At 34.0% G+C, this 11,916-nt stretch overlaps 2 protein-coding genes across 2 annotated transcripts; one reads left to right on the top strand and one right to left on the bottom strand.

Annotated features, from left to right (window-relative positions):
* Positions 1-283: 283 nt before the first annotated feature.
* On the bottom strand, positions 284-2,433 carry LOC135832833 (tubulin beta-1 chain-like). Its single transcript, XM_065346340.1, has 7 exons — positions 2,316-2,433; positions 2,100-2,208; positions 1,830-2,025; positions 1,583-1,742; positions 1,050-1,502; positions 698-959; positions 284-624 (listed from the first exon to the last, which is right to left on the bottom strand). Exons 1-7 carry the CDS (start codon positions 2,370-2,372, stop codon positions 455-457), a joined length of 1,407 nt encoding a protein of 468 aa, XP_065202412.1. The 5' UTR covers positions 2,373-2,433; the 3' UTR covers positions 284-454.
* A 1,090-nt stretch (positions 2,434-3,523) lies between these two features.
* Positions 3,524-6,070, top strand: LOC135832838 (transcription initiation factor IIB-like). Its single transcript, XM_065346345.1, has 7 exons — positions 3,524-3,805; positions 3,880-3,947; positions 4,764-4,954; positions 5,027-5,242; positions 5,317-5,449; positions 5,520-5,641; positions 5,726-6,070. Exons 2-7 carry the CDS (start codon positions 3,887-3,889, stop codon positions 5,831-5,833), a joined length of 831 nt encoding a protein of 276 aa, XP_065202417.1. The 5' UTR covers positions 3,524-3,805; positions 3,880-3,886; the 3' UTR covers positions 5,834-6,070.
* Positions 6,071-11,916: the final 5,846 nt, after the last annotated feature.

Raw genomic sequence — 11,916 nt, forward strand, 5'->3', positions numbered from 1 at the left:
AGCCCAAGATGAATATGTAGGTAAAGTTATAATCCCCAACTGGCTTCTCGATTTGCAGCATCATTTCATTTCAATGATCTGAGAATGGCTACATTTTTCAATTTTCTATTTTACGCAGATTTTTTCAATTTTTATCAATCGATTTGCAGCATCATTTTTTTAAAATGATCTGAGAATGATAACAATTTCGCTTCTCAGTTTTACGTATCTACCTATATACCTGTAGGTATATTGTTTTCAATCATCAGTAGGTATCAACAAAATGATGAAATATACCTACATATTTAATTAAAAGATTTATTAAAGAATCAGCACAAGATAAAATATGGCACAGTTTGCGAAAAATTAAAAATAAAATAACATAAAAAGACTCAAAATTTCATTCAATTTGGTTTCAAAGGTGAACATCTTACGAAGAAGTTGAATTAATCGGACAAAATATTTTCAAAAAAAATTATTCCATAGGAACACCAGTAGTGGTACCAGGAGATTCAGTTGATACATCATCTTCACTTCCCTCTGCTGTTCTAGGCGTTAATCTGGGAGCTTCTTCATACTCAGCATCGTCATCACCGCTGGCTTCTTCGTATTGTTGATATTCGGAAATTAAATCCAATAAATTACCTAAACAAAAGCGACACGATTAATCAAAATTGCATTACTTCAAGCGCTAATTGAAAACTATAAAAAGTCGTACCTTCCGCTTTTGAAAATTCATCTTCTTCCATACCCTCACCGGTATACCAATGCAAGAAAGCCTTTCTTTGGAACATAGCGTTGTATTGATCAGCAACTCGCCTAAATACTTCCTGGATGCTGGTAGTATTACCGAGGAATGTGACAGACATGGGTATTCCTCGGTTTGGAATATCACAAACGGCTGTTTTCAAATTATTCGGTATCCAGTCGGCGAAATACATCGAATTTCGTTGCTGAATTGCACTAAGCTGTTCCTCAACCTATAATCAAAATAAACATTAAACAATTGAATAATTTTTGAAAATTACGATAATAGACGTAGGTAGGTATATTGAATAGGTATTACATACCTCTTTCGTGGACATTCGTCCACGAAAAACTAAGGCCACGCAAAGGTAATTGCCGTTACGAGGATCGCAAGCTGCCATCATGTTCTTCATATCAAAAGCTTGCATAGTCAACTCGTTAACAGACATGGCACGGTAATCCTGAACTTCTTTAGCGGTGAGAGGTGCGAACCCAGGAACGAAGAAATGTAATCTGGGGAATGGTACCATGTTGACGGCTAATTTCCTCAAGTCAGCGTTAAGTTGACCTGGGAATCTGAAACTGGTGGTGACCCCGGATAACGTAAGTGAAATAAGATGGTTCAAGTCACTGTACACCGGCCTGTCTAATTTCAATGTACGAGTACAAATATCAAATAAGGCTTCATTATCTATACAAAACGTGGCATCCGTGCTTTCAACCAGCTGATCGACAGATAAAGTTGTATTATATGGTTCTACAACGACATCGGAGACCTATTAAAAAAAATTGCAAAAAATGTCAACTGCTGGTAAAATTTCTTTAGTAAGGTAGGTACGCCTGAGCAATTTCTTACTTTGGGCGACGGAATGACTGAGTGCGTGTTGACGATTCGATCAGGAAATTCTTCTCGAATTTTGTTTATTAATAAAGTTCCCATTCCCGATCCTGTACCGCCTCCTAAAGAGTGGACAATTTGGAACCCTTGTAAACATTCTGCTCCTTCGGCTTCTTTTCTGAAGTTGAAAAATTTTACAATCGTCGATTTAAATTCGTAAATGTAGGTAGGTAATTTTTTATTCGTAAAAATTCTAATAAAGTACCTCACAACTTCCAAGGTAGCATCGGCTAATTCAGAACCGTCGGTGTAATGACCTTTAGCCCAGTTGTTTCCGGCTCCGGTTAAACCAGCAATGAAATTATCTGGTCGAAATAGAGGACCTATTTCTCGTCCTCGAATTGAATCTAAGACACCGGGTTCCAAGTCGACCAGCACAGCTCGTGGGACATATTTGCATCCTAAAAATATTTCACTTTGTAAAATTCGAAAAATGACTTCAAAATGAAAAATTGTCAAAAAAAAAAGTTCTTACCTAACCCCTGATTATAGTATACATTAATTCTTTCGATCTGTAGAGGCGAGTCACCGTAGTAGTGACCAGTTGGGTCAACTGCATGTTCATCGGATAGCAATTCCCAAAACTGAAATTGGATATTATTTTTATTAGTCGGAGAAAAACGAAACTCATTTTCAAAGTTTGCTTCTTTGCGATTAATGAGAGGAAAAAAATGAAGTATAATAGTCGTACCTTGGTTCCTATTTGATTACCACTTTGCCCAATTTGTAAATGTACTATTTCTCTCATTTTGAATGATTAAATTAAAATTAGAATTACAAGAAATTTTGAATATCTTTAAGTGCCGAATGCTGATACGTAACTGAAGAGTTCATGAAATTTTTAATGTAAAGAAAACAACATTTTTTACTATTGCAAACCATTTATTTTTCTATTTCCATTTTTCGCTCAAACAAAACGGAATTTGTACCTATATAATTTCTCAAATTCCCATCCATTTCCAATTTTTTTTTTTTTTTTTTTTTTGAACAATGAATTTTTATTTTCTTATGGAAACATTTAACACATTCCTACACATTGACAATATAACGTGCATTGTGCATTTCGAATAAAATGTCATTTTATAAGTAATCTATGCTGAAAATATAGTTTTGAAGCTATCTTACTTACAAGTACTTATACTACATTTACATATATGCTACTTACGTAGTCATAAATGTCATAAGTCATAATTATCACACCTACCCTATCACAGCTTTTCAGTTCAAAAATTTCGAAGAGAATTTAAATTCAATCCTAAAATTTCAGACTTGTGAAAAAATGAAATATTAAGTACAGGGTGCCCAGAAATATCGGGTACTTACCCCAAAGAACGTTTTTCATTAAAAATATAGGTTGGCAACGTGAAACTGAAATACATGCATATGATTGGTGGAATGTTATCTCTCCAGTCCAACAACCAATCATGTGCTATCATTATTATCATTCACTGTGACCAACCGAAGTATTTAGCAGAAAACTTTTTCAGGGGTACCCGATATTTCTGGGCACCCTGTACTTGGGTAATCAATTTAAAACGAAAATAAATGGGATAGGAAGAGTCTTTTAATTTGCCTACACTTATTTTTGAAGGAAGAATGTGCAGAGCCGTGTTACATCCTTTCATTTGCTCATGTTTAGCTTAAACAATTTGAAAATATCCTGGTGTGCGTGTGGTATCGTTTTTGAAACAGAGCACGTGATTAAAACAGTACCTATTTAATCTTGATTCTGTTTTTAAGTGATGTACCTAGAAAAGCATTTTTATCTAAGCACTGTGAAAAATATGTAGACCCAGAAATGTATTATGAAAACCTTCTAAATAGTACCCCAGAAAAGCTTGCTTCTAGTAACCTTGATACTTTACTTGATACTTTACATTGGAGTGCAGCATAGGAGTGTTTACCTATTATCAACATATTTCGAAGAACATGATTTTAGTTGTTTTATGAATGGTTTCTCGAAAGGTTCAAAAGGTTGAAATAAAGTTTCTCGTTGCTCGTTTTATCTTTTTGTTTTATTCGAACATTTTTGGCGAACGATTCGTAATTTTCTATCGAATACTCGCTGTGTGGCGTGGCCTGTGTGTTTTTGTGGATTTGTGATTACTAGGTGATACCTTGGTTGCTGTTTCACAACTGTCACCACTGTTTCACCCCTTTCACCGTGTCCAACTTTCACGGGTAATATCTTCTACCCTCGAACCAGAAAAGTACCTTATTTTGTTTGTCAATTAATCACAAATCCGTTAATTTAGATTTGAAATGGATAAAGTCGCCTGCCGACATCATCCCGATGCTCCACTCATTGAAGATTGTCACGCAGGTGATACAATATGTTCGGAATGTGGCTTAGTTGTAGGGGATCGGTGAGTATCAATTTGATCAAAAAAAGTTACTTTAGTGATCAGTAAAGAGATATTTACGCAAGGAATCGTTTTTCAGCGTAATCGACGTTGGCTCTGAGTGGAGAACGTTCACTGCTAGGGCTAGGATTTTTATGCGCTGAAAAAACAGTTTTAAGCGCTTATAAAAAGCAGTTAAAATGGCCAAAAAAAGCAAAATTATGCGCCAAAAAATCTAAAAAAGCGAAAATAAGCAGTTTGTAAGTGCATCGTGTGACATATTAAAATGCAGGCATTTTTAAGCAGAATGCGAAAATCCTATTGAATTTCCTATCAAGTTTGAACTGAATTATTTAAATCAGGAAAATACCAAAAATCATATTTATTTTAGATTTAATTTTTGAACAAAAACATTAAATGTACCTACAAGTGACAGGTTACAAGATTTGGTTAAATAAAAACGAACCGAATCAAAATTCAAACGTTCGTTTGCGAAATCAGAGATAGAAATGTTTTTATTTTTTTTTTCAACTAAAATATTTTGAAAGTGATTTTTTTAGACAAAACAACAAAAATTTGAGTTTTCAGAACGATTTTTTGTCGTTTTTCTTCAAAATATGCGCTAAAGTACTTAAAAAAGCGCTAAAAAGGCGGTTATTGGCCATTTTTTGCTGAAAATAAGCAGTATTAAGCGTTTATGGTCTAAAAAAGCAAAATTATGCGCTAAAAAATTTTGCAATTCGGCTTAAAAATGCATGAATCGCAAAAGAAACATTGTTATGCGGCATCTGCTGCAGCGCATTCAGACAAGCATTTGCATAAAAATCCTAGCCCTAGCAATGAGAAAACAACCGAAGATCCATCTCGTGTTGGTGGTCCAGAGAATCCTCTCTTAGGTGGTTCTGATCTTTCCACCATCATTGGTCCAGCTCGAGGAAGCGCCTCTTTCGATGAATTCGGAATGTCTAAATATCATAACAGAAAGACGGTGCGTATTGGCGATCATTTTGAATCGAAAGATCGGGGTTGCGTTTATTAAAAGGATCGATTTGTTTAATAGATGAGTTCCTCCGATAGAACGCTAATCAACGCATGTAAAGAAATTGGAAGCATGGCAGATCGTATCAATTTACCTAAAGCGATCGTCGATCGGGCCAATGTACTGTTTAAGCAAGTTCACGATGGACGTAATTTAAAAGGCAGATCGAACGATGCAATTGCGTCAGCTTGTTTGTACATTGCATGCAGACAAGAAGACGTTCCAAGGACATTTAAAGTAAAAAATTCCATTACTTTGATTTTTTCTCAAAACAGATCAATCTATTGTAAATTAATATTTGTTCTCTGTAGGAAATTTGCGCTGTGAGCAAAATCAGTAAGAGAGAAATTGCCAGGTGTTTCAAGCTTATACTCAAAGCCTTGAAAACGAACGTAGAACTGATCACCACCGGTGATTTCATGTCGAGATTTTGTTCTAATTTGGGTAAATATGCGTGAATTTTACTATAAAATCAATCTGCCAGTAATCCCTAAACTGCTACGGTGATTTTCAGGTTTGGCTATGAACGTGCAAAGAGCTGCTTCTCATATTGCCCGAAAAGCTGTGGAAATGGATATTGTAGCAGGAAAATCACCCATATCAGTCGCCGCTGCCGCTATTTACATGGCATCTCAAGTACATAAAATACCGATGTTTAATTCATTTTAGAAAATGAAAAATCTGGGATTTTAATTTTATGATTTTTTTTGGTTGCTGCAGGCATCAGGTGATAATAAAAGCCAAAAAGAGATCAGTGATATCGCAGGTGTAGCTGAAGCAACTATCAGAATGTCGTACAAACTCATGTTGCCATTAGCCTCGAGCTAGTTTCCTGCTGATTTCAAATACGCAGTTCCTATTGAACAGTTACCCCCATCGTGAGAACGACCCAAAAACCGTCGCAGTTTTATTTTGTGAACATCGATTGGCAACCTCCGTTTCTTTTAATATTTTTAATCGCTGTGTTTTTACATCTCATCAGATGAATCGTTATTTCGACGAACTAAAAATTCTATTTTACCAATGTTTTTCGTAATCCTTAACAAATAGAATTTTCAAAAGTGTGTTTTATTTTTGTTAATTTAATTTAGGTAATTTTTCTTAATATTTTGAAGAGCATTTTTTCTCGGTTAGTAAAATAAAACTCGGTTTACATTAGAATCTCAATTTCAAGGTACTATTGACAAAATTACAAAAAAAGTACCACATATTTTGTAAAATACTAGAAATTGTTAGTTAAGGGGGACTTATTTGACTTTGCCCTATAAAAAGACCATACAAGATGTATGAAACGTATTACCAATAGGCTTATAATTTTTTATCGTTTTCTGAATTAAAAATTACCTCCATATTGGACTCTCTTACCTTCCTATTTGGACATTGATCTACAGAAATATTTCAACACTCAAAATAATTCTTTAATTCATTTTTTTTTCAGTTGGAATATAGGCCTTGGCATATCCCAGCCTCTTAATTCTGAAAGAACTGGTGTGCTGAACAGACATTGAGGATTCTAATCAAAAAAAAAAAAAAAAAAAAATACGTACAGATATTTGAATTTTGTGCTTTTGAAACAATTTTTGATTATTTTTTCCAAAAGTAGGAAGACCACCAAAATATTTACTCGAATATTTAAAAAAGATTGAAAATTCACTCATGACGACGCGTATTTATTCGGTGACATTTTCCACAAACTTTGTATGTAGTTCTATAGGTAGTATATAGGTACTAGGTACCTACGTTTAAAATCACGCATTTTGTTCAAGTTAAAATCGAAGGTAGTAGATATTTTTTTAGTCATCATAGATAACTTAGTTATATGTAAAGAATGGAGATACCTGCTCAAGAAACTAGAAAGAGAAAGTACCTATACGTGCAGGGAAACAAAGACTATAGGTATCACTGTGATGTGATGTTCACTTCAACATTAGTAGGTATAAACATCCCGAATCAGATTGTACCTGTTCAAAAGTAGCTTCAGCATTGTGTGTTTATTTACGATTTACGCGTCATACCATTAATAAATACCCTACATAGACTTACCCATAATAATGTACATGAAATTTCACGAATAATTTTTAACCGCTTTCTGTTATTATTAGTGAATATTATCGGTATCTTGCTGATTATTGAAATTGAGTTACGTCGTGCTCATCATTTTACAATAATTGGTGTACCTACGACGTAAATTTCTCAATCCACCTGTTCAGTATCGCACAACTACGCTACATCCTTCCTAAATATCCTTATACCTATTAGGAAACATTTTATTTCATGATTACCTACGATTAATGAATTCAAATGTGTTTTCAAGCTTCAAGTCTCTTTCTTTTCTCTACCTATCAGCAAATAAGTACCAATACCGCTACCCGCAAGTCACCCTATTGTATGATTAAAATTCGTAGGGCATGTTGTTTTTTCAAGGATATTTACTTAATTTACTGAACTAGTTCATACGAATTTATTTCTCTCATTAATCAAATTTCACTTAGATACCTACATAGTTATGTAGGTAAACGTTACCTACCTGTACCTATTTCACCTGAAGTTGTAAAGATAGAACGTATGAGTGCAGTACAACAACTGAGCAACTTCCATTATCATGTTTGTAGAACCATCATACAAATTGGATTTTCAACTTTCGTGGGTAAAATCAAGTTTTAAAATTGTAGGTGAATTCGATTACTACCTACTTGAAAGGAATTGTTGACATGAATTTGGAATAATTTGGGAGTCAAAACTAAATTTGTACTTTCACAAATGATTAATAACTTTAAACATGTATAGAAAATTATATTTATTTACGAAAAAGATGAATTCACACGTTTAAATAAAATGAAAATAAATGAATAAATAAGTGAATAAATAAATTGAATAAAAATAATATAAAATACATACATACATACATAAATGAAAGAATAAATGGATAAATAAATAGATAGATAGATAGATAGATAGATAGATAGATAGATAAATAAATAAATAAATAAATAAATAAATAAATAAATAAATAAATAAATAAATAAATACAAGCACAAAAATTTACACAATGAAACAATCTTTCAATAATTTCAAAAATAATTATAATTTATAGGCGAAGTAATACGTTAAAGTGAAAAAAAGCTATAATAAATATATGTATAGGATAGGGTATGGAATAACTTTTAAAAATGACCTGTGTGCATAATATTATTGTAATTTAGTTGAGAAAAAATTGGATAATTTTGAAAATATATGTACTATGAAAAATTGTAGGTACCTAATTGATCGTAGAGTTGAAAATCAAATGAAAATGGGAGATCTCCAAGTACAGGTATAAAATATGAAATTAAACACAAGGTTTAAAACGAAAATAAATTTTAAAAACTCAACAAAGAACCTAAAATGAGCTGAAAAACGGCTCTAAAATGTGAAACTAGACTTTTGACAATGTAGTTGCGTAAATGAATGAATAGGCACCTACCTACAATACGATAAAAAATCCCAATTAAACAGATGACGTTAAAAATTGTCTTTTAAACAAAAGTTTCTTTGGGAAAATCAGGGCCTTTCGGGATTGGTCCCACCTGCCGTAACTCCTGTTGTGGTGCCGCCGGTTGTAATGCCCTTTCTTGATCACGTAAGACCGCCTCATCCCCCTGTCGTGATGGCGCCTGTTGTGATGCTGACGGTTGTGAGGGCGGTGGCGGTGGTGGTGATGTCGGCGGTGGTGATGATGTTGGCGGTGGTGATGTCGGTGGTGGTGATGTCGGCGGTGGTGATATCAGCTGCCGTGATTCTGATACTCGTGAACGACGTCTTGACGACTGCCGTGATCGTATTGACGACTGCTGTGATAGTATTGACTGCATTTCTGTCCTAGGCGAAGACGGCATTTGTGATGATACCTTGTTACACTGATTATAGCATTCTAGCAGAAATAAGAAAAAGCTCCACACACAGAAAGATATCGACGCGGATATTAAAATAACGCGATTCAAATTCTCCGGATATTGATACCACGAACGGTCTTCAGCAAATGGATGCGAATTCGGATCTGGTGTCCGATGACAGCAATCCTCGAATAATTTTCGACTTCTAAAAATAAAATCATTTCGAAATAGATCATCTTTAAAAGTTTTGACTGCTTGTTTAACTTGAACATCGCCAAACGGATTATTTTGGAAAACGGATTCACACATTATGTATATCTTCCTCAAAGTATCATCTTTAGCGTATTGTACCATGACTGTACGTTTCAATTCTTTGTAAAATGCTTCACCCCTTATTACCGGCAAGGTTTTTGAGTCTGCGCGTTTTTTTTGTTGAAAAACACGTGATAAGCTCTCTCTACAAGATTTCACCAACTCCTTTTTCTCACCTGGATCTAAAAAACTGGTTGATTTATTCGGCGAACAATTTGAATATTCAAGCCTTTTGTTGTATTCAGAGACGCAACTTGAACGATTGAGGTTTAACGAGATCTCAGGAAGGATCTCCTGTTCCCATTTCGTAGTGAAATTCAGTTTTACAAATAAAAAACCTACAGCAAAAATAAAGAGAAAAATCATATATGGTGCACAGAAACAGCACCCCTTATCAACAGTAGTAGCGTTATTTGCGGGTGGCGATGAGGCTACGTTGGATACATGCCCTGAGGCTGGAAACAGAAAATGTACATCATCACTTCGAAACGACATCGGTGAAAATGGAGCACTTGTACCGCTACCAGGACTGAGCGGACCTGACGGTGGTGATTGTCCTCCACTTTGTGACTGCATGATGAATCTATCTTGACTCCTATTTTGTCAACAAATAATTACGACAGAGTTAAAAAATAATACATCACCAGGTACACTAATAAATCAATTTTTACATAAACACGAACACTTGCCCGTTTGATCGAAAAAAAAATAGCGTACCTATTTACAAAAAATGTTTCAATTCAGTTTCAAAATTCGCGTAGAGTAAACCGCAAACGTAAGTAAGAATAATTCCACAATCAACAAAATAATATGTATTCACTTACAACACGACCAAGTTTACTGTAACATCAACAAATTGCAAATGAACGCAATTATTGAATACATACGCGTTACCTATTTGTTCCTTTAATTTTGAATGATCATGTGTAGGGCTAGGATTTTTATGCAAATGCTTGTCTGAATGCACTGCAGTAGATACCGCATAACAATGTTTCTTTTGCGATTCATGCATTTTTAAGCCTAATTGCAAAATTTTTTAGCGCATAATTTTGCTTTTTTAGACCATAAACGTTTAAAACTGCTTATTTTCAGCAAAAAATGGCCGATAACCGCTTTTTTAGCGCTTTTTCAAGTACTTTAGCGCATATTTCGAAGAAAAACGACAAAAAATCGTTCTAAAAACTTGAATTTTCGTTGTTGTCAAAAAAAATCACTTTCAAATTATTTTAGTTGAAAAAAAAAAAAAAACATTTTGATGATTTTGATCTCTGATTTTGCAAACAAACGTTTGAATTTTGAATCAGTTAGTTTTTATTTACCTAAATCTTGTAATCTGACACTTGTAGGTATACATATTTAATGTTTTTGTTCAAAAATTAAATCTAAAATAAATGATTTTTGATATTTTTCTGATTTAAATAATTCAGTTTAAACTTGATAGGGAATCCAATAGGATTTTTGCATTCTGCTTATAAATACCTGCATTTTGATATGCCACATGATGCACTTATAAACCGCTTATTTTCGCTTTTTCAGATTTTTTGGCGCATAATTTTGCTTTTTTTGGCCATTTTAACTGATTTTTTTAAGCGCTTAAAACTGTTTTTTTAGCGCATAAAAATCCTAGCCCTAATCATGTGAAAGGCGGAAAACTTTTATCTAAAAGTGTTGCCATAACTGCATCACCGTGTGCTTTTATAAGCTGAAATTTCCCACAATCGACCTGATGAATTACGTAGAATGGATTCATCAGACCTGCGTTTGAGGCGATGTACAATTACGTCTTAGGCACAATTGAATCATTAAACTATACGTGCATGCCTACACCGGCTGAGCTATTTAGAAAGGCCGTATAATGAGTGAATAATCATGAATTTACAAAAAATAAACGGGAACCTAGTAGACGGAAATTTCAAGATAGAGGAGTTGCCTACGTATCTTTAAAATTCAAAGAGCACCTGGTCCCAGGTATACATATTCCATATTAACTCGAATGAAAAATGAATGGAATTCTCCGAAGTTTATTTCGATAGGTCAGTGAATTACTCGTATTCATTATTTTCATCCGAACCGCCTTACTGAAGGAATCAAGGGATGGATAATTCTCAAAATTTTCACGCATGCATTTTTTTTTTGAATTACCTACCTATCAAACTTTTAAGACTAGTTTTTCGAGACTTTTTGAACTTGCAACATGTTTACAAAATTTTCAAAAACTGACAATCAAACGTTCAAGGTGAAAGCTCAACTTTTGTCTTTTTATAATCGGTAAGTAAGTATACAAAAATTGAAAAAGTTGAAAGCTGCTTTTTATGGAAATTTGAAATTAAAAAGCACCAACATTAGCATACCTACCTAAGGAAGAGTGGTGGTATTAGGGGGAAATTTCAACTAAAAAAAATGTCTCGAAACCTCAAAACAACGTACAACTCTAGGACTCCTTTTTAGGCCATATTTCCAGAACTAATGTGACACGGAGGCCACTTTTGACACGAGTGAAAAAAAATGTACCTACGTTGAGCTCACATTTTTTCATTTTTCAAAAAAAAATCTCAAAATCTCGAAACATACGAACCGTTTTTTTTTTGAAACAGTGAGAAATAATGAAACTACCTATTTTGCAACATTTTAAGTAGGTACGACGACTTTTTTAAAAAAAATTGCCCCCCCCCCAAATGATAGGTACGTTTTTCATCATTTGTTCCAAAATTGGGTCTTTAAACACGA

This window comes from Planococcus citri, chromosome 1 (assembly GCF_950023065.1).
Source record: "Planococcus citri chromosome 1, ihPlaCitr1.1, whole genome shotgun sequence".
Taxonomy (NCBI): domain Eukaryota; kingdom Metazoa; phylum Arthropoda; class Insecta; order Hemiptera; family Pseudococcidae; genus Planococcus; species Planococcus citri.

What these genes read in the sequence shown, in the direction of transcription:
- LOC135832833 (XM_065346340.1), bottom strand. Translation starts at nt 2,372, where the DNA reads ATGAGAGAAATAGTACATTTACAAATTGGGCAAAGTGGTAATCAAATA. An exon ending in ATACTATAATCAGGGGTTAG is followed by an intron (nt 2,026 to 2,099) that starts GTAAGAACTTTT and finishes AAATATTTTTAG; the next exon opens with GATGCAAATATGTCCCACGA. An exon ending in GACGAATGTCCACGAAAGAG is followed by an intron (nt 960 to 1,049) that starts GTATGTAATACC and finishes TTTTGATTATAG; the next exon opens with GTTGAGGAACAGCTTAGTGC.
- LOC135832838 (XM_065346345.1), top strand. Translation starts at nt 3,887, where the DNA reads ATGGATAAAGTCGCCTGCCGACATCATCCCGATGCTCCACTCATTGAA. An exon ending in AATATCATAACAGAAAGACG is followed by an intron (nt 4,955 to 5,026) that starts GTGCGTATTGGC and finishes TTTGTTTAATAG; the next exon opens with ATGAGTTCCTCCGATAGAAC. An exon ending in CTATTTACATGGCATCTCAA is followed by an intron (nt 5,642 to 5,725) that starts GTACATAAAATA and finishes TGGTTGCTGCAG; the next exon opens with GCATCAGGTGATAATAAAAG.